General features: G+C 37.7%; 1 protein-coding gene across 2 annotated transcripts in view; it reads right to left on the bottom strand.

The window, feature by feature from the left end:
- The window catches only part of PHTF2 (putative homeodomain transcription factor 2), a 62,827-nt gene that overhangs the window by 36,248 nt on the left and 7,147 nt on the right, over window positions 1–19,432 (bottom strand). Inside the window, exons 2-3 of one of the 2 annotated variants that reach the window (XM_030960048.1) lie at window positions 12,406–12,482; window positions 834–890 (exon numbers count right to left, since the gene is read on the bottom strand). In XM_030960048.1, coding sequence (XP_030815908.1) covers window positions 834–890; window positions 12,406–12,450 — 102 coding nt within the window. In that variant the 5' untranslated portion in view covers window positions 12,451–12,482. Of the gene's footprint in view, window positions 1–833; window positions 891–12,405; window positions 12,560–19,432 lie in introns of those variants that run through there. The other variant, XM_030960049.1, reaches the window with a different exon arrangement.

Here is a 19,432-nt window from a genome sequence, read left to right as displayed (position 1 = left end):
ATACCAAGGGGTGCAACTTAATGTGTGCATTTCTGTACAAAACTCTGTAGCTCAGGTCAGGAACAGCTCCCACAGAAGGGAAGCAAGCCCCCACAAACAGTTTTGTTTAAGTACTGCAGAGTGAAAAAACCCATCCCCGAGGAAACTGAGGCAATGTACATTTTACTGATATTAAGTAATAGCAACACCTTGAAACTCATGCAGAAATAGCACAATACTTCCATGCAGTGTTGGAAGGAAAAAAAAATTAATTGCAAGAAAATGTTCAATAAATTAACACCATGGGTATTTCATACACAACCCACAGAACTGGTACCTATAGGAGGGATTCCTTTATCTCCAAAGCGATTTAGCAACGTGGCAGACACTGATGGTACTGTTAGTTAAACCAAAATGCACAGAACACTGTTAAACTGCTTGTTCAGAGAAACAAAGCCTGAGGTACTTACCAGTCTAATAAACTGTACAAAACAATGACAGCATCATAAAGGAGGGAAAGTAAACTGCAGGTATAAGGTAACTAACTGAAAGTAAAGAGAGCTCAGATAACTGACATTAGAATTCATCACAAAGAAAAGTGAAAGACAGAGGTATTAACACAAGTAAGCCCTGTCTTAAGATAAGTGAAAAGAAAACAAAGTACTGAGATATATAAAGATGCATCACACTAAATGGTGCAGAGTTATTAATTATGTAAAATAGAGCATAGTACACTGGTTACATTTGGTTACACTCCAGAAGTCTAGTTTTACTTTACCAGTATTAAATACCACCACATACAATGTAAATTACTTTAGCATACACAACCACAAAAAAAAAAGCTGCATTATTACCTTTATTTCTCTTTGCTCTACTGATTTTTCCCATATTTGTTGATCATATGCTCCAATCTAAAAAGAAAAAAAAAAAAACTACATTAGCATATAAAAGATATTGATCAAACAAAATCAAATCAACCTTCAACAAGAGAAGCATGAAGCCATCAAGTTATTTCCTTGGGGAGTTTACAAAGAAATTTTTATCTTCTCCATTCCATCTTGGCTGGACAGGATCAAGCTAATCTGTAATGGAACTGTGACAGAGGGGAGAGCTGAGCCTCACACAGCCCCAGCCTCAGCCCAGGACTTGTGCAAGCCCAAACACTGGGAAGATCACACTCCCACCCCAGGTCAGGACTGCAGCCTCCATAGGACAGAGAGCAGAACTATGGCTACACTGAGATAACTTCAAGAAATCTGCACATCTAGTTGAACCCATACTCTCACAATTTATTTTTTTAAACCATCTATAATTCCTATTCCACTCCGCCCACCTTTAAAGGCAGATGGTCTTAGCTTTATCTCTTGACAGTGCACAGCAACCAGATATGTGGTCAGGCTGGTAATCAACCAGCTTATTGTCCAGGGGAAACCCAATAAATATCAAGAAACAGCACTTTTCCCCTTGACTGTCAGGTATTCATAGGAAGGGCAATCTGAAACTTCAGGATTTAAGATGGTGACAAGAACAAGTCAATATATGAGACAACATATCCAGGTCTTGTAAGAAGTTATCAAAGATCATCAGATTGCTTTGGACTCTACACAAACAGTATTTCTAAGTAATAATCACTAATAATCTCTTTTACTATGGTGATTTTGAAGCCTTGCCATCTCAGCTGTTCTACCAAGACACATAAATCTTGTGTATCTGGGGATTGATTCTCAACATACACTCTGAGCAGTTAAGTGTAAGATCACTTTAAGGTCACCAGAGACAGACAGAAGCAGTTCCTGAGACTCAAAGTTCCTTTTCCAGCCTGCAGAGGTGACAAGCAGCTCAGTCAGACGCCTGACAGAGAGGAGAGAGGAACAGCTCCCATCACCTGTGCAAACGTGCACAAATTCAATCTCACTGCAAGAGTGTGACTCCTCCTCCCAGTTCACAGCTGCAGCAGACATAAGAGACCCAAGCACAAGTGCACACACCTTGTACCAGAAAACATTGTTTTTATTTTTCTTTTAGCATTTCAGCCTTCAGCATTAATTTAGATGTTATAAAAGAAAGAAAGAAAAAGTTATTCTTAGTTAAAAAGGATCTTTTAACCAAGGATCCAACATAAACGAAAAAAAAAACCCTCAGGGAAACCAACACATACCTACATAAACAAAGAAATCTAAAGGCATCTTCTGTGCCTCTAAACCTGACCAATTAGTGGAAATAAATAAACATTAAAAAATCTAATTTAGAGGAGTAAATCCCAAAGCATATCTAAGATTGAAAATGAGAACAACAAACTGAATTACTCTTTCCCAAACTTAAATAATATTTCCCATTCAAAAGAGCTAAACAATTTCTATAGGTTGCTACTTTAAAACTTTGCAAAAGAAGCAATCTACTGGCTTTTTGATAATAATAAATACTTTACACCCCGCATTTGGAAAAAAAAAGAAACTGTGGAAAATAACTAGGGAGTCAGGCACAGTAGTGGGCAGAATTAAGCACTCACTACAATTAAAGTAATTAAACCCAAGGAAGTTTAACAGCTAACTCCACCTGGATAACAGCCAGCAATTAAAAAGTCAATATATTGAATAACCACTCCACCCAGGCATTTACAGCTAATTGTTCTGGCTTTTTCCTCTAAATACATTTCAAATAAAATTTCAGGCCTTTCTGGTTTTCATTAAATTTGCTAAGAAGAGCCCCGAGTAAAATCTTTGTGCTTGCGTAACATTGTGTCCTCCCCTCCCCACTTCCAAAAAAATTTATTTCTACAAGGACAGACGGGCGGATGCAAGTCTGTGTCCCTCTCTGTTAAGCAGCAACCAAATGAGGAAGGAAGCCTTTGTGCCAATAAAGCTGCAAAGCAAACTCCATTCATAATTCCATTCATAGCTGAAACTAGTATAGAGTTGAAAGTCATTAAAACAGTGTTCTTCTTTTAGACAAATACCAGACCATTTATTAAAGGAATTCTACGAAACAGACCCCAAAAGATATCTAACATTAAGAAGTCAACTGATTAAAAATCTTAATTATATTTTCCTACAAATATTTCTTTTCCCTCTTTAGGCAGCAGCTTCCATCTCCACAAAAAGACAAGAAGCAGGGATTTTGCCATTCACATTTCTCTTTTAACACTGCCCTATAAAGCAATTATTCCATCAAGAGGTAAAATAAGAGATCCAGAACTACTTTAAAGGATAGGGTCCTCAACAACTGTTTTACTGGAGAAGTGGATCTGTCCAACCACCTCTGATCACCTTTAGTTACTGAAAGCTGAGCACAGGAGTGTTCAGCAAGGCATGCTGGTGGGAACTGAAAGGAGTGGAAGAGAGAATTACAGACAGCAAGTACCATTACAGTCTCTCACATGGTTTTTGCTGTTGTTTGGGGTTTCTTTTTTAATCTATTTCATATCACCTCTTTGTGTTTTAATAAAGTTTAAGCAGGTGTGTGTGCCACTCAGCACATCAAATTCCAACCTGATACTCAACCTCCCTTCTCAACATCTGCATAAGTACCCCTCTAAACTTCTCTTCCAAATGTATCAGATGAAAATACATGAAAACAAAGGCAACCTTATAAAGTAGAATACTGGATACTGGCACACTTTATTTCCCACATTAAACAAAACTAGGAAGAACTAGTGTTACTCAAACAAGGCAAGTAAAAAACATAGGCTTTTTTTTTTTCTCTCCCTTATGTCAGGAAAGCAGATTAAGAGTTTGTGAAATGTGTCCTGCAGAATTCATTGAAACGCACATTTTCATTTACAACAAACTTAATTATAACATATAACGATTACCAGAGATGCTAGACACGTGTATGAATTAAAATCAACATAATTTGTGAATGAATTGAAGAAGGTAAGTTAATACTAGCAAACCTTCCTAGTTTTAAATTATTGAGTGCACCAGTGAATTCCAGCTTCAAAGAGTTTGGATTTACAAGTATTTGCATTTGAATTCTGTTTTATGCTAAATATAATGTAAATCTAAAACAAATATAGGCTCTTGGCTATTCATGTATTTCCTTACAACTGCACATACCTGCAGGACACGGAAAAGAAGCCTAGCACCTAGTCTAGCACCAAAGAAATTCAGCTCTAAAGGCAAGTAAAAGGAAGGAAGAACCTTCCAGAGATAAGATCAGGTTGGAACCTGAATAATTTAAATATACACAAAACTCGCTCAAAGGAAGGTCTCCCTCAATAAGTGGCTGTCCCAGGGCTCCTCCCAGGCCTTGGCTGGAGCTGTTCTGCCAACAGGAATGCCCTAACCAACTCCAGCACCCATTTACTGCCCACCCACTGTGCCTGGAGCCTTATCCCTCACAGCTGCACCATCCTCGGGAGAAAATGTAAAGTACAAAACACAGGAGTCAAAAAAAGGATCCTTTTTTAAGTACACAACTGTAAGAAATGCTTCTAAAATCTCTTCAAGACCTAGCACAAGACTCTTCATGTAACAGCTCATCATTGATACTTTCAATCCATCAGTCTACCCTACAACAGGCAACAAACTTCTTAGAGCAAACTATAAAACACAATATCCCAATTTCAAATTGATTTCACACAGAAATTTATTCTAAAAAAATTATGAAATACCTAATCCAAACTTGTATTCTATAGCATTTTTTTTGTTTGCTATGACTTGGCAGAAAATAAATTAACAAAAAGTTAGATAAGCCTATTGTCTCACTTTGAAATGTAACTTTTATCACCAAGCATCAACACAACCTTGTTATAGGAAACTTGTCAGTAATATTTACAGATATTAAAAACTGTGGTATAACCTATCTGTAGCTGAGTTAGATAAAGTAGTAGATGTTATTTTATACACAGATGTCATTTTTAAATCATGCATCCCAGGTCTCTTCAATGCCAAGATTTTATCCAGTATATCCAACTCAGCTACCTCTAAAATTCTGAAGATCCCACACCTCAATAAATACCAAGTAAAGACGATAAAAGGGATTGGGTTCATCATGCATTTGCAGAATTAGCAACCATTCTTCAAGCAACTATAAAAATTTTCAGAATATAAGGAATTAAATGCAACTGAAAACTGCAGCCACTCTTTCACAACAGAGAAGCAGGTGTTAAACATCCTACATTAACAGGGTACAATAAACTTTCAGATAGGTTTTCTTGAAAAAAAATTCCTCACAAGTAATCATTAAAAAAATCTAACTTGTATGTAACTTGGCATAGGAAATTACAATTACACATTTGGTAAACTCAATAAAGCCAGCTCTTGACTGAAACATTAAATAAATTTGAGATCCTTTTTAAGTGCAGACTCCTCATAACATTTTCTGGGTTTAAAAGATATGTGCATCTCTTGTAATTATCTAAAAACAACTGCACTTAGTCTTGCCCAATCAAATACGTCAGGAAGCATTTGATCAAATTTCTTCATACATGTGAAATCTGGCACCTGTACAGTTTGGCTGTATAACAGCAATAGCAATTAGCTTAAGTAAAGAGTTAAGCTATTGAAAACACAGCAATATTTAGTTCAAAGCACAGTGGAAAGGGCTTTGGCACTGCTCAGTGTTTCTTCCTGGTGCCTTTATCATAGCGAGACACGTGTGCATCAAGATTGAATTTGAGCTTTGTGAATGACACTGATATTCACTTTAAGCTAATGTAGTGATGCTATCAACCTGTAGCCCAATACTCACAAGGCCCTTCTGATTCTAATGGAATTGATCAATATTTCAAGAGGCATTTATAATTTATGAGCATGCAGACTAGCAAAGATTATGATCCTAAGAATACATAGTATTTCCTCTTGGATCTTAAAACTTTAATGTTTATCAATAATGAAACTTGTATGCTCAACTTTGCTCTTTAAAACCTCTGAACACTTTTACAAGCCACATCACAATAGTATTACAAATCCAGAATATGTAAGATCTAGAGTTCAATAAATAAATAACAAAGTTGTTTCCTTGGAGTGTCTGACGGCTTATTAAAATATTTGGTGCTAAAATATTAGCTAATATGCTTTATTAACTTCTACAGTCCAACATAATTAAAATAACTATATGATTTTCTGTATCAATTTTAGTATTACAATATCCATATAGAAATAATTTCTATACAGGCAGTATTATTAATTTTTCAATATGTCTCATTTTCTCAAAACTTAGAACAGGATTATTAAAAGTTATTTTGAACTGTTTATTTCTTGCATGAACTGATCCCCGTTGCAGTAAAGGTAATACTCTAGTAGCTCAGCAGTATAATTATCTCTGTTGGAGTAGATGTCTAGTCTTGGGAAGGGGTTTTTTCTGGATATTTTTCATTTTCAAGGGTGGAAGGTTTTTTCAATTTTGTTTATGGTGGATATGTGGACTGGACAAGCTAAACTAAGACAAACTTAGATGATAAAGCACAGATAGAAATCACTATAGGACAGTTGTACACTGTCTGTTAACAGCAAAGAGTTTAGCAACTTTTAGTCAAATGGAGAAGGACAGTGAAGGGATTAAGGTTCTATATCCTAAGGCACAGAATTTATAACTGCTGAATTGTTACTTCTGATTTTAAAATATCCCAATACCCCTCCCTTCTTGTTTGGTGCTAGAGGAGAGCTGAAATCAGCTATTTAGAGTAAAATTAAGCAAGCAATTCAAACTTTAATAAGAGTTATTTATTATTAACTATTTGAATTGCCAACTAATGACCCACTGAAATTCTTTCAATGACTGCAACAGCACTGTATTTACAGCCATTTCACTGAACAATAATTTTACTAAGGCTTACTTTAGAGATACCATCCCTTTTAGAGTCCAATAATAGCTAATTAAACATTTATCAACTACATACTAATGTTTTTTTTCTGAATTACTCTTTACAGATTAATTCTTCTTAAGATCTGTCAGCCATACTTATTTATTGCCCTGAGTAATGGTTTACAAATTTTAAGACATCTATGAAAACCACAAAACATCTCTTTTCATCACACAATTAAACATAAACTATATACAGAAGAACAGCTGGAAACCAGGTGTGTAGGTTAAACTAAATGAGAGTAGAGGAATAACCAAAGCTAGACACAGCACCCCAGGTGCTGTCTGAGGTGAGCTGGCCAAGAGCAATCCCTTTCCTGGGTCCATGGCTACACTACTGCTAACAACACCCAGCTACTCTCCAAGTGTTAAGGATTTAACTCTGAAACATTTCATTTTTTTTAATGATAATGTAGTTGCACAAAACAAAACAGCCTCATGATGTAACTGGGAAAAGAAAACCACTCTGACAGGCTCATTATTCAGTATAACTCCCTAAAGACCACTGAAAATCTAGCAAACTTTACTGATGTTGCAACTAGGATTTTAGAATAGCATTGCCCTGATGTCCCTGATCATTTCCACTTCCCATAGCATGCTTTCCTTGTTGCCCCTGCATTTGTCTGGGTGGCTAAAATATCAATCAGATCACACAGGAAGAGATAAGAAAATGTTAGGCCATAATTTCTAATTAAACAATTTAAGAACCAGAGAACCCTTCCCAAGACAGAGGGATTTCATCTTGTCGCTCCCTTTCTATTAGATACATTCATCTCCTTGTAGACTCACAGTCTTACTTTTAGCTGGATGAGTTTCCTGACGAAATTCACTAAATAAATGTATGGAAGTCTGTGGAAAGGCAAAGCAGGAATGGGAGCCTACAGGCAGGCAAAATGCAAGTCTGCTTCATTCAACCACAACTCCTGCTGCAGTTCTCTTTTGCACATTCAGAATTCAGAGTTCTCAGATTCAGAAACCAGAGTTTTGCCTCACCAAACAAGGCAATGAAAGTAAATCCCCACTACCTGAGTACCACATGTGGAAGGAAACTCTATCTGAACACACATTTTCTTCCTCCATGTTCTGACAAATACCAGCTCCAACATTCGTCAGGTTTCAGCACTTGAAGTCAGATGTTTTCAAATCAATGCAGTTTCAGCATCCAAAGTTTTAGGTAAAATAGCCATACAGCCTGTCCATTTGGCCAAATCTGCCTTTGGTGCCAGGGTGAATAACGTATCGTGTATTCAGTGCCAAAAAGGAAATCAGCTGGTTTCAAGGTAGGATATAATCATCACTTAACTCCTCCTTTATTAACTTAATACAGGGACCAGGTTAGGAAAGTTAAAGCACTGATGGAGTTAAACGTGGGCAGGGACCTCAAGGGCAACACAAACAAGCTTCTACAGGTTTGCTGATGACAGAAAGAATGCTAGGAATAATGTGGGCCCTCTGTGGAGAGAAACAGGAGAGCTGGTTACCAGGGACATGGAGAAGTTTGAGGTATTCATATTTTTGCCTTGGTCCTCACTAGCAAGTGCTCCAAGTTGCAAGCTGCTCTAGTGGAAGATGTCCCTGACCATGGCTGGGGGGTTGGAAAATGATTAATTTTTCAGGTCCCTTCCAACCCAGGCCATTCTATGAATCTAAATAGGCAAATATAATCTTGGACTGATGAGCTGTAAAACACTGAATATTAAGATCTTAAAGTAATGCCATTAGAACTCTAATTTTGCCCTTTAAAGCCATGAGAGAGAAAACATCTCATTTGTTTTATTGTGCCCTTTAACAGATGTACCCAAGGGACACCCAGAGCAGCAGAAAGCTGCATTGGCAAAGTTAAATGGTATGCAATCAGGTGCAGGATTCAGCCTCAATTCAATAAGTTTCATTCTGCCTTCCCCTACAACCATCCCCAAGAGAAGGAACAACATAACTGTACAAATTTGTTGGTAATATTGCAGGAGAAAGAGTTTCCCATTTTAGCAGCAAGGCTTCTGTAAGGATTGAAAATCAGAAAGTCATTAAGGTAAACTTACATATCTTCTCCAAAAGGGGAAACCAGACCAAAATTCCCTCTATTATTATCTGTAAAACTTGAAAGTATTTTAAGAAATTAATGCAAAAAGTTACAAGCAATATTTTAAATTATTCATAATTTTATTATTTTTAACATCAGTTACTGTCATTCAGGCAATAAATACTTCAAGTACATATATAGTATCAGCATCACACAAAAGTTATGCCACCAGATACTGAAATTGTTTTCAATAAATGTGGGGTGTAAGATTTTTTCCACAGGAAACAGTATGATGGCTTTCTCCACAAAATAATCCATCACCAAGCTGAAGCAATTTCAGTATTGTGGTACATACACATAATCCTAAGGATATTAACCAAGAGATGCATCTATGTGAGAGGCTGTCTGGAACCCTTCCAGAGAGCCATGCAGACACTCCTGCCACTCCCTTTTATTGCAAGAAGCAGGGCAGCTCCAAGGGCTGAAAACAAGCCAGGCAAACTCTTTGTCACACATATCTCAGCACTGTACTCCCCAGTGCACCAAGAAATACAGCAGAGGTTTCCTTTATTTTAATTTCTACTGAGTCAACCTGTATCTAGTCTACTGAGTCAACCTATTTCATGCCTTGCAAAAGTATTTGTACTGGCTGGGAAATGCACTGGAAGCACTAAAACTCTGTCCTTGCAACCTTGTATCTCAAATAACAAGCTGTTGTAATACCACTCTGAAATCTTACAACCAAACTTAATTCAGAATTGATTACTGTACTTTACGAGGCAGTAATCAGGAGCTCCAGTACACTAAAAGCAGAGTAAATCCATTGTGAAAACAGAAAAACATGTTTACATAATAAAAGGTCTGACCTTTTAAACAATTAAGGGTATTACTAAATCATCCTGGTGTAAGGAGCTCAATTTCAGACAATACTATGAGTCATGAGTAAACTTGCTGTTTGCAAAACTTGCCTTAAGTAGGGTTGGAAGAGCTCAATTGCTTAACTCTTTCCATTGAAGAGATATAAAAATGTCTCCTGAGAAACCAACAGACCTTGGAGACTCAGTAGAGAGACACATGAAATAAATATATTTTTAAATACATTAAAACTGAAAACTAAGAAAGACAAGGAGTAAGTTATCTGCTCAGTATTTCTTACACAGCCCCAACCTACTCAAATGCTTCTTAGTCATCTATAACTAGAAATACCAGAAGTGAACTTTCTTTTTCAAGGCATTCATATACCAATTTATTCATCTGAAAACACCTCCCCAGAACAACAGCTTATTTTTTCTCATTTCATCAAAGAGGTGAGTAATATCAATTTGATCAATACTGACTGCAGCCCTGGCTCTCTCTTGCCCCAGGAACAAACTTCTACTGCTGGAATGTGCTACATTCTGATCCCTCCCCACTTTCAATTCCAGTTATAGGTGTAATGAGTCAGCAGATCTAACCAGTGAGACAGCCCTGACAACTACAATAAAAACTGAAATTGAAATTTAAAACGGGAAGCAAACAACAGGTCTTACAGTTCAGTATCTTGACGTCATAAGCAAGGACCAAAAAAGAAAGTCTGGTATCAACTAAACACTAGCACAACTCTTTCTGTTCCCCAAATTGAAATCTTTGGTTTAAATAACAAATCCATGGGTAAAAAATACTGTGCCATGTAAGCGATTTAAACAAATAAATAAGCAAAATCAAGGGCAAAGGTGAAAGAGTCAGGATACTCCCAGGAACAGACAGCACACACCACACTAGAGAGAGAGAGAAAACTCTTTGGGGTTATCAGCCAGATCCAGGAGAACCCTGAATTTGTGGTACCTAAGAAATTACAGTCTAATTCACATGAACATCTGCAACTTTTCTACAATACAGCCATTTGTCTCAAAATATTACACTTCCTCATACTAAAGCAACATAACTTGCTCCTTTGGCAGATCCCAGTCCACGTGTGGATTGCAATTAAATTTTGTTCACACCAGGGAGAAGACCAACACCTGGTTTATACATGATCTTATCCCTCTTGTAACAAAAGCCACCTCACCACAACTCCTTGCCATAAAGGCAACTGTGCAATTCCTGGCCAAGCAGATCTCTGTAAACGCCTACAGAGATTCACCACAGAAATGCTGGTTTTACTATGAACCAAGAAAATTGAGATGTGTGTGAAATCATTGGAAAAAAACGACAGAGCAAGGGTTAAAAGAATGACCTGTACTGATAACAAGTAATGCTGTTAGGAGCAATGTTCTGGGAAAAGTAAAACTGATGAATGGCTGGTTTATATCAAGATCAGAAGGTCTGCCCTCTGTAAAATCACACCTCAGTGACTCATCCTGCCTTCCTAACATCAGGAGGATGGAAAGTTGAAGCATATCAAATGTGCCATTCCTTTTACTGTATGACCAACAGGAAACACATGTGTTTGAAAAAAAACCCAGAACCAACCAGACAACAAACATGAACTTCACTTAAGATTTACAGAGACAACAGGCTCTTTATTGCATCAAAGGACCATCTATATGTAAAGCTGAATATCATGAAAGACCTGTCCAAAGGATAGACGGTGCATCATCACCAACAAAAACAACCTCAGAGACAGGATGAGGATCTGACACCCAGCATCTCTTGCACTGCACAAAGGGATCCTGGCCAGACCAAATACAAACACTTCTTGGCGTTTGGATATCAGTACTCTGATATCTCTACACAGTGAGTGAATTAAGTGTAGGAGAGAATGAGTAGAAGCAGGTAAAATCAACATCACTTTCCCCCTCCATGAGATCCTCCACTGAATTTCATTACATTAGATCTTTCACAAGTCATTTTCCAAATCAGAGTATATGGTAAAAAAAAAAAAAATCATCATTAAACTGTGAATTATTTTCAAGTTTTTAATACATAATTGAATGATTGGTATAGATTAAGTCAGCAAAATTAATTTTTCTGCTCTTTCAACTGTACATTTAATTCACTGTTGTAAAGACTTCAACAAAGCAGACCTGTATTACCTCATTTCTAGAAAGCAACTGTTGCTTTGATAGAAGCTAACCAGAATTTCTGTTTTGAAGACCACTGCATTATTTGCTTAAGGACAAGATGCTCCCTCTCCAAAAGACAGCTATAGACCCAAGGAAAACACTAACTCACGGAAACTAATTAAACCCCAGAGCCAAGACTCTCTCTTTTGGGTAGGTATTATACAGGATTTTTGTTACTGACAGATAATTTGTTTCAATTCTTACTTTCTACTTAAATACAAGGATTCTTTTCTGTGCTATAGAAACAACATTCTCTTGTACATTAATTAATACTCTACTGAGAATACAAAATTTGGTTTTTTGCAGAGCACAAGTAACCAAGGGAGTAAGGAGTTTTCAGCTAGAAGACTATAGACTAAAAGCTATAGACTTAATACTACAGACTTAGCTATAGACTAAAAGCTATTTCATGTCACAAAATACTTATTTACCTATGGAAGAAAAGTTTCAAGCTACTCACTCTCATACAATGCTAACAAGTAACGCATAAGTCATTTATATTTGTTATATTAACACATAAACATAATAGGCCACCATAAAAACAAACAGAAATCTTACCTTTTTCTGGTACCAAACTATAGCATCAGTTACTTTGGACGCCATTTATTCCACTGAATTCACAGAGTCATTTTAGGCTGTTAACAGAAAGAGACAGAACTTTACTTCCACTTCCCTACGAAGGCCAAGCAGGGAATGCAGAAACATTCCCGTTACCTGCAAATCACTGAACAGCTGTATTTACTTTACACATTGCCTCATCTCTATTTCACTAAGAGTTTGGGCTCTCTCCTCTAGGCAAACAAAAAAAAACCTACAAATCTGCTGCTACAGGAAACCAAAAGCCCCAGTTTTGTCCTCCCTTCCCAGTAAAACACACAGGCTGCACAGAGATTATCTGTCATTGTCTCACAGGAACCTCACAAGTGCTTTATTACATGCAGTCTTTTTTTCTCCCTGATAAATTAAGCAACCTATAGTTATTAGCCCAACACAGTACTCTGAAGTCCAGCCATAATTGTTAAAAAATGTAAAAAAAAATTCATACACACTATTAGATATACTTGGAGAAGAAAGCAATATCAGTGCTAGAACTTCACTAATCATAACTAGCACCCTCATGAAATCAGTAGCCCAAAACTAAGTCAAAAGGAGAAAACCAAGAAAAAATGATATGGTTCTTTTAGTGGTAACAAATAGCAATAGCATTAGTTAGTCTTTGATGCCACTGTAATCAGCATGAAAAAAAGACCAAAACCCAACCTTTCAGCTTATGTAAAATATTTGTATCTTGAAACTAATTTTTACAGTCTTCCTTCATGTAATCAGTCAGCCAGAGTTCATCAAGAGAGGAAAAAAAAAGGAAAAAGAAAAACATAAAAAGCCTTCAGGTATATCTGTGCCTCTCCTGTACTGGGAAGCCCAGAAGTGGAGCCAGCACCCCAAGTGTGGCCTCACTGATGGCAAGGACGTGGTTAAGGATGTCATAAGGAGGGCAGTGACTTAGTCCCCAAACACCAAACTATACATCAAACATTTTCCAAGATCCATCCTGAGTAAAAACATTACACTTCAGTTGTCAGTATCAACAATAACATTACACCTTATATTTCTTCATTGAAAGGAAGCAAGAATTATTAACCTGTAGTGAGTTTATATAATAGAAGATTATTTGAGATCTACCTCTTGATTTAAAGACATTTGTTTATAGCTTTTACACAGATAAAAAAGCCAAAGAAAAATGCAACATTCAACAAATGGGATAGAAACCAAAACTGTACAATAGATTAAAATTACTGTCTTTATGAAAGACCTAAGCATTAGAGCAACTCATAACACTTTATTGTACATTATTCATCACCAAAAATTCAGGGTTTGGGTTGTGTTTTCTTTAAAGCAGGTATTAACCATATGAAGCTCATCAAGGGAAAGTGCCACATTCTGCACCTGGGACAACCCTGGCTGTGTGTAAAGACAGGGGAACAAAAGGCTGGAGAGAAGCTGCAGAACCTGGGATCCTGGTCCATGGGAACATGAGCCAGCAGTGCCCTGGCTGCCAGGAGGGACAACCCTGGGCTGGTGACATCAGGCACAGCATGGCCAGGCAGGCAAGGGAGGGGATTGTCCACTCTGCCTGGGATGGCCTCATCTCAAGTGCTGGAGGCAGTTCTGGGCACCACAACACAAAAAGACATCCAGCTGTAAGACAGCATCCAGCGGAGGGCCACAGAGATGGGCTGTCCTGTGCAAGGCCAGGGAGATGGACTTGATGATCCTTATGGCTCCCTTCCAACGCAGTATGACTCTATTTATTTTAAAAATACCCTCCAAAAGACTCAGTTCTGCACTGACATTTGCTTGTTCATTCTTCTCTGACTATATCTTTTAAGTAATGCACAGTATAAAATAGGAACATGTCCATTAGGCATACTCTTGTTTTATACAGTGCATTACTTAAAAGATATAAATAATAGTGCCTTTAGTTTGGACATGCATCATATACACTATAGTACAAACCTTCAACAAATGGATTGAGGATTTCTAAGAGACCTCATGCCACACATGTTCATGCTTCCCAAATGAACTGATTTTTAAGATTTCTAACACTGCAACTCCTGTATCTTCTATGCAACTTCAGATAAAACTACAACTCAAGAGAAAGATATGTCTCAGAGAGCTTAGACAGTTCCAGAAATAAAGTTCTTAGAAAGTTCCAGAAATATCAGAACACTGACAATTGGTGCAACTGAGGAAGCAAACACCTCAATTTTTCCACTGTTGAAAATATCATGTAAGTCACATCAAGTCAGGTAAAGCTGGCAGCCCTGACTGTCAACATCTGTGATTGTTTCTGATGTATTTGCTTCTGATAACAGAGTCTATTTTCCTAAGAGCAACTACCAATTATTAAGAATCCATTGGCACAATAAATATAAAAATACTATCACATAAAGGAAGGAGTCCAAGAGAGACTGCTCTAACCTGATATATCACATGAACTGGTCACCTTTCTATTCTCACCCACACAAAGCTTACAACAGCACTTGCTTTCTTATTGGAAAACCTGTTCAATTAAACTTGACTTTAAAAATCCTTTGCTCCATTGGACTCAAAAGTGACATAAAACCCTTCCCCACACACACGTGGCCTCCACACACACCACCCACACCACACAGTCACAGTGACAGCAGTGACAGGTGCCAGTGCAGGAAGGGGGCACACAGATATTGATCACATTTGCATCCTCCCTGCTTTCATGACCTCATCTTGGAGAACCTTTAACTCCTTCTCATTTCTCTCAAATAACACTCCTCTCAAATACAATGAACCCAACTTCCTACCAGCCTAATCACAGGATGAGACAAAGGTTGGAACAACTCATTACCAGCAGTAAAGAACTGGTGAACCTGGACAGAAGCCTCAACAGCTACATTAACTTGATGTCCTTCTCCAAGGCCAATTACTTTTTAGGAAACCAAACATTAACTCATTAATCCAAGACCTTGAACTGTGTTGAATATGGCTAAAAGTGGATCAGCCATTTTAAAGGCAGTAACCTTTCTTTGCAGTAGCTTTTTAATTCACTCAAAAATGCTTTGCCTCAAGAAACAATTACCCCACAAAACTATAAACCAAATATAAAGTGACTTTCTTTGATTTTGATCAACAAACCTGTTATTTAGATTATCCATGGTTTTCATATTTTTAACAAATTCTGCATTAAATCCTCCATAAATCTATTCTGGTGGCATTTAAAGCTTATTAGCATATACATTTGCATAAACAAATGCAAAGATTATGCTTACAAAAGTAAATATGACAAAATCATGGGATTAATGTCTCAAAACAGAGTTTGGTGTGCTAACTAAAAATACCTCTACTAGGAAACATCACATGCTTTCTTCAAGAGCTACACAAGCATTTCTGAGACAGCACAATAATGAAAGGTGAAAAAGTTTATTTAATTATTTCTGTGTTTCTGCTTGCAGGAGCTGGGATTTGTCTGTGGTTTGGTTTTCAGTTTGTCTTTAGGTTTTGGGGGGCTTAATGAGACATTATGAGTTCAATAGATCAGCCTGAAGCTAGTTTTTCTGGGTGAGGGATGGATGGAAACAATTCAAGGCACGTCAGCTGCAGTCCTGGCTCTGACTATCTGCCCAGAGCTCACTGAACACCTTAGACTGGAGACTAAGTATTTTAGCAATTTCAGAACTCTGCATATTCATTACAACTTACCCTGCCATTCGTGTTTCCAGCTGACATTGATCCTGAGGTCAGCCTGTAAAAGCCTGGCTCTAAAGCACACCAGGATCAACTGGGTAAAAGTGAAAACAGCTGATAGACAAACACAAACAGAGCAGTGCCTGTTCTCCTGCCTGGTTCTCCCCTCATACTCTCTGGACCCAGCCTTCTGCTCCACGTTCTCTGTCAAATACCTGTATCTAGGATAGCCACCAGCTTTAGCACTCAGTTGTACAATGTCCTCTGCAGAGTAACTACAGCAAGATTAACTTAATCTTAACTATCTGAAGATTTCAAAGCAACATAAAAAATACTCCCAAGTTCAAAGATTAGCTAGAGCATCCAAATAGAAAAGCTTGATCACAACATCTCTGTAATAGTCAACAGAACTTTCATTACATTTCCATCAAACAGTTAATGCTATGAATAACCAGCAATATTTTTAATCAAGATTCATTACTTTCTTAAAGGTTAATAGAGAGGACTACCTAGTTTTGGTGATCCCTATTCAAAGGTGGGGTTGCTTAGCTATTTCCCAGTTCAGGGCATAATCATATAACACAATACACTTTGCAATCAAAGTAGCAGTTTCTCAAAAGCCACAGAAATTTATATTTAGACGCCTTCAGGTAGCTAAGAGCTCAAGCCCCACAGTACTGCAGGGCTTACTGAGTAAGATAGGATTTAAATAAATTCAAAGCATATTTAGAGATTTTACTCATATCCACAGGGCTTTGGCGACCCTAGTCAGACATAAATGTATATATTCCTAAATAACAGTCTAAAGCAATCTGAACTGACAGAATAAAACTGTGCTCTTCCATAGTGACAAAGAAAAAACATAGCTTTTAAGAATATACAAGACTAAGCAGTGTCTACTAGCAAAAGGACATAATTAAAAATACAACACAAGCAAGGATGCATAGGTAAAGAGTTGCTGTCCTTGCCTGTAAACACTGTGAATCACTCAGTATTTCAAGGAACCTGTTCCCTTTATAACAATCCCAACCTGAATGGACAGGATACCATGCAGCTGTTGAGTCAAGACCTGAGTGTCCTTCTCAACTCGTTATGATCATAGACTGATGATGCAATGAAGTTGCATGTTCACCATACATCATCAGAATTAAAACTGCAAAATTTAGGTTGTTTTTGTCTCAAATGTTTTTTAAAAAGTCACTGATTTTTCGTACCTTCAGGAAAATAAAAGCCAGTTTTAAAAAGGCTGTCATACAAAGCCATGAGAATACTACAACCTGGTTTCTTCAACTGCTTTCCAAGCTAGAACTGTTTTACCATTATGTTAGATCCTCCATATTGCTGTTTCACAATCACAGGTGTCTTTTCACCAAGATTCCCCAGCATGTAGAGTAAGAAAAGACAATGAATCTAAACAGTAAAGACTACGGCTTAAACTACTAATTTAATTGCAACACTTGTATCACACAAACTCTCTTAAAGCATTAAACTTGGTTTATGCACAGCTAGAAAGCAATGATTAAAAAAATTAAAGGAAAAACCCTTCACTTTCTAGGTTCAACACCAAAATACAAGTTAACACGAAATTGCTGACATTATTTGATACTTTAAGTTTAAATTAGCCCAATAAACAGCTCAGTCATTGGGCATCTGCTGTTGACTGAAAAGCTGCTTCTGCCATGACATAACAAACCAAGGGAGGCATCCCTGTACTGCAGAACAGCACTAAACTTACCAGGAGTCATCCTTCCTCCACTTAAACCCAGGGGAGTTCTGCCACTGCCACAAAACAGGATGAAAGCCTTAAAGCAATGCTCCAAAAGAACCATTATTTTTCATGTGCATTACACATAAACCATTAAACCTACATCTCCTTTTTGAAAAGAAACATCAAATACTAAGCTATGCACTCACTGTTCTTTTTAAGTACTTTTAAGTACTTTATCTACGCATCACTGTTCTCAAAACAGCATTTCAGAATTGCAAATTGTATACCAGCAAATGAGAAACTTGTCACTCCTAGGTTCACACCTTTCAGTGGAGGTTTGATCATGTTCTTTCCAGATACCCTTAAGAAAACCTGCAGCAGTCAAAACTGAAGGAAAAAAGTCAAGTTAAATTAAGAAAGCCCCAGACACTGCTAACTTAAGGACAACATCCAGCAACCAGCATGAGAAGTACTCTTCCTGCCACACCTGCTGAGCTCCCCCAAGTTGTCTTGCAACCCAAGGTCATAACAGTTTGTAAATAAAAAGGAATTAACATACTTGCTTTCCCCAAGGAAGACCAAAACTCTGCTAAAACTGGATACCAGCATTCCTAGGATGCTGCTCATGAGAGTTAATTTTCAAACTCTGCCCTTCACTCCATCTCAAAAGAACCCCAAAACCCCACAAAAAAAACCTGAAAACCCAAAATGCAATCACCCCCAAACAACTGATTTTTAAAAATTAACATCCCTAAATGTCTATTTTGGGAGGTTTTCAGTTGTTTGAGAAGGCCTCTCTCATCAGGCCAACAGCAGCCACAATAAGACATGAATCAGACCCTGTGCTGGCTGCTGGGTATCAAACCCTGCTCTTGAACACAGATGTACCAAACATGTCATACATGATGACAGACACAGACACAAGCCAGGCCTGCCTGTGCCTCCAGCGAGATGTCAGATGCTGAAAGGCTGATGCCTTCTCAGGCCCCAGTATCCTGCCCACAAACTACACCTGATCCTATTTCTGCTGCTGCCTATTTCCTTATAAGCCCATGCCCTTTATCACCCACCAGCCAAGCAGGAAGGTATCACAGACACAGCACAGAGCATGCAGTGAGAACCAGCCTTCAAAATCTGATGGGAAGCAGACTCAGCCTAGCCATCCTCACTTCCACAGCAAACCCATCAATATCTGAAGCAAGGAAGTGCCACACAAAATAACTGTCACCCAAGGAATACTTGTTTTGTCAGTGAATTACACAACTGTCTGAAATAGTAACAAATGTTGACTATCAGGATTTCTGAGATTTATTTCAGGTTATGGTAAAAAGAACATTGCGTGCAGTTGTTGCAACTGCTGCAGACATTTCTGGAATCTCTGCCTTAAGATCTGTGCAACTTTCCTAATTTTGTTACATAACTGGTTCATGACTTCATTTGAAGCAATTTGACACAGTCTCATAGATACCTTACTCTATAAAAATAGGGGGGAAGGACTCTGAACTGAGAAGTCCACTATTCTACACCTCCCACAATTTACTTTTGAGCCTGCTGCGGTATTTATCAGTTAGCAAAAAGCTTATAATATTTAAACATATTCTGCTGTTCAATAAAGTAGAGACTCCAAGCCCTTAAAGTGAACTATACTCAAGTTAATTT

This window comes from Camarhynchus parvulus, chromosome 1A (genome assembly GCF_901933205.1).
Source record: "Camarhynchus parvulus chromosome 1A, STF_HiC, whole genome shotgun sequence".
In the NCBI taxonomy this organism is placed as follows: Eukaryota; Metazoa; Chordata; class Aves; order Passeriformes; family Thraupidae; genus Camarhynchus; species Camarhynchus parvulus.
This window is presented reverse-complemented; position numbering and strand designations above follow the sequence as displayed.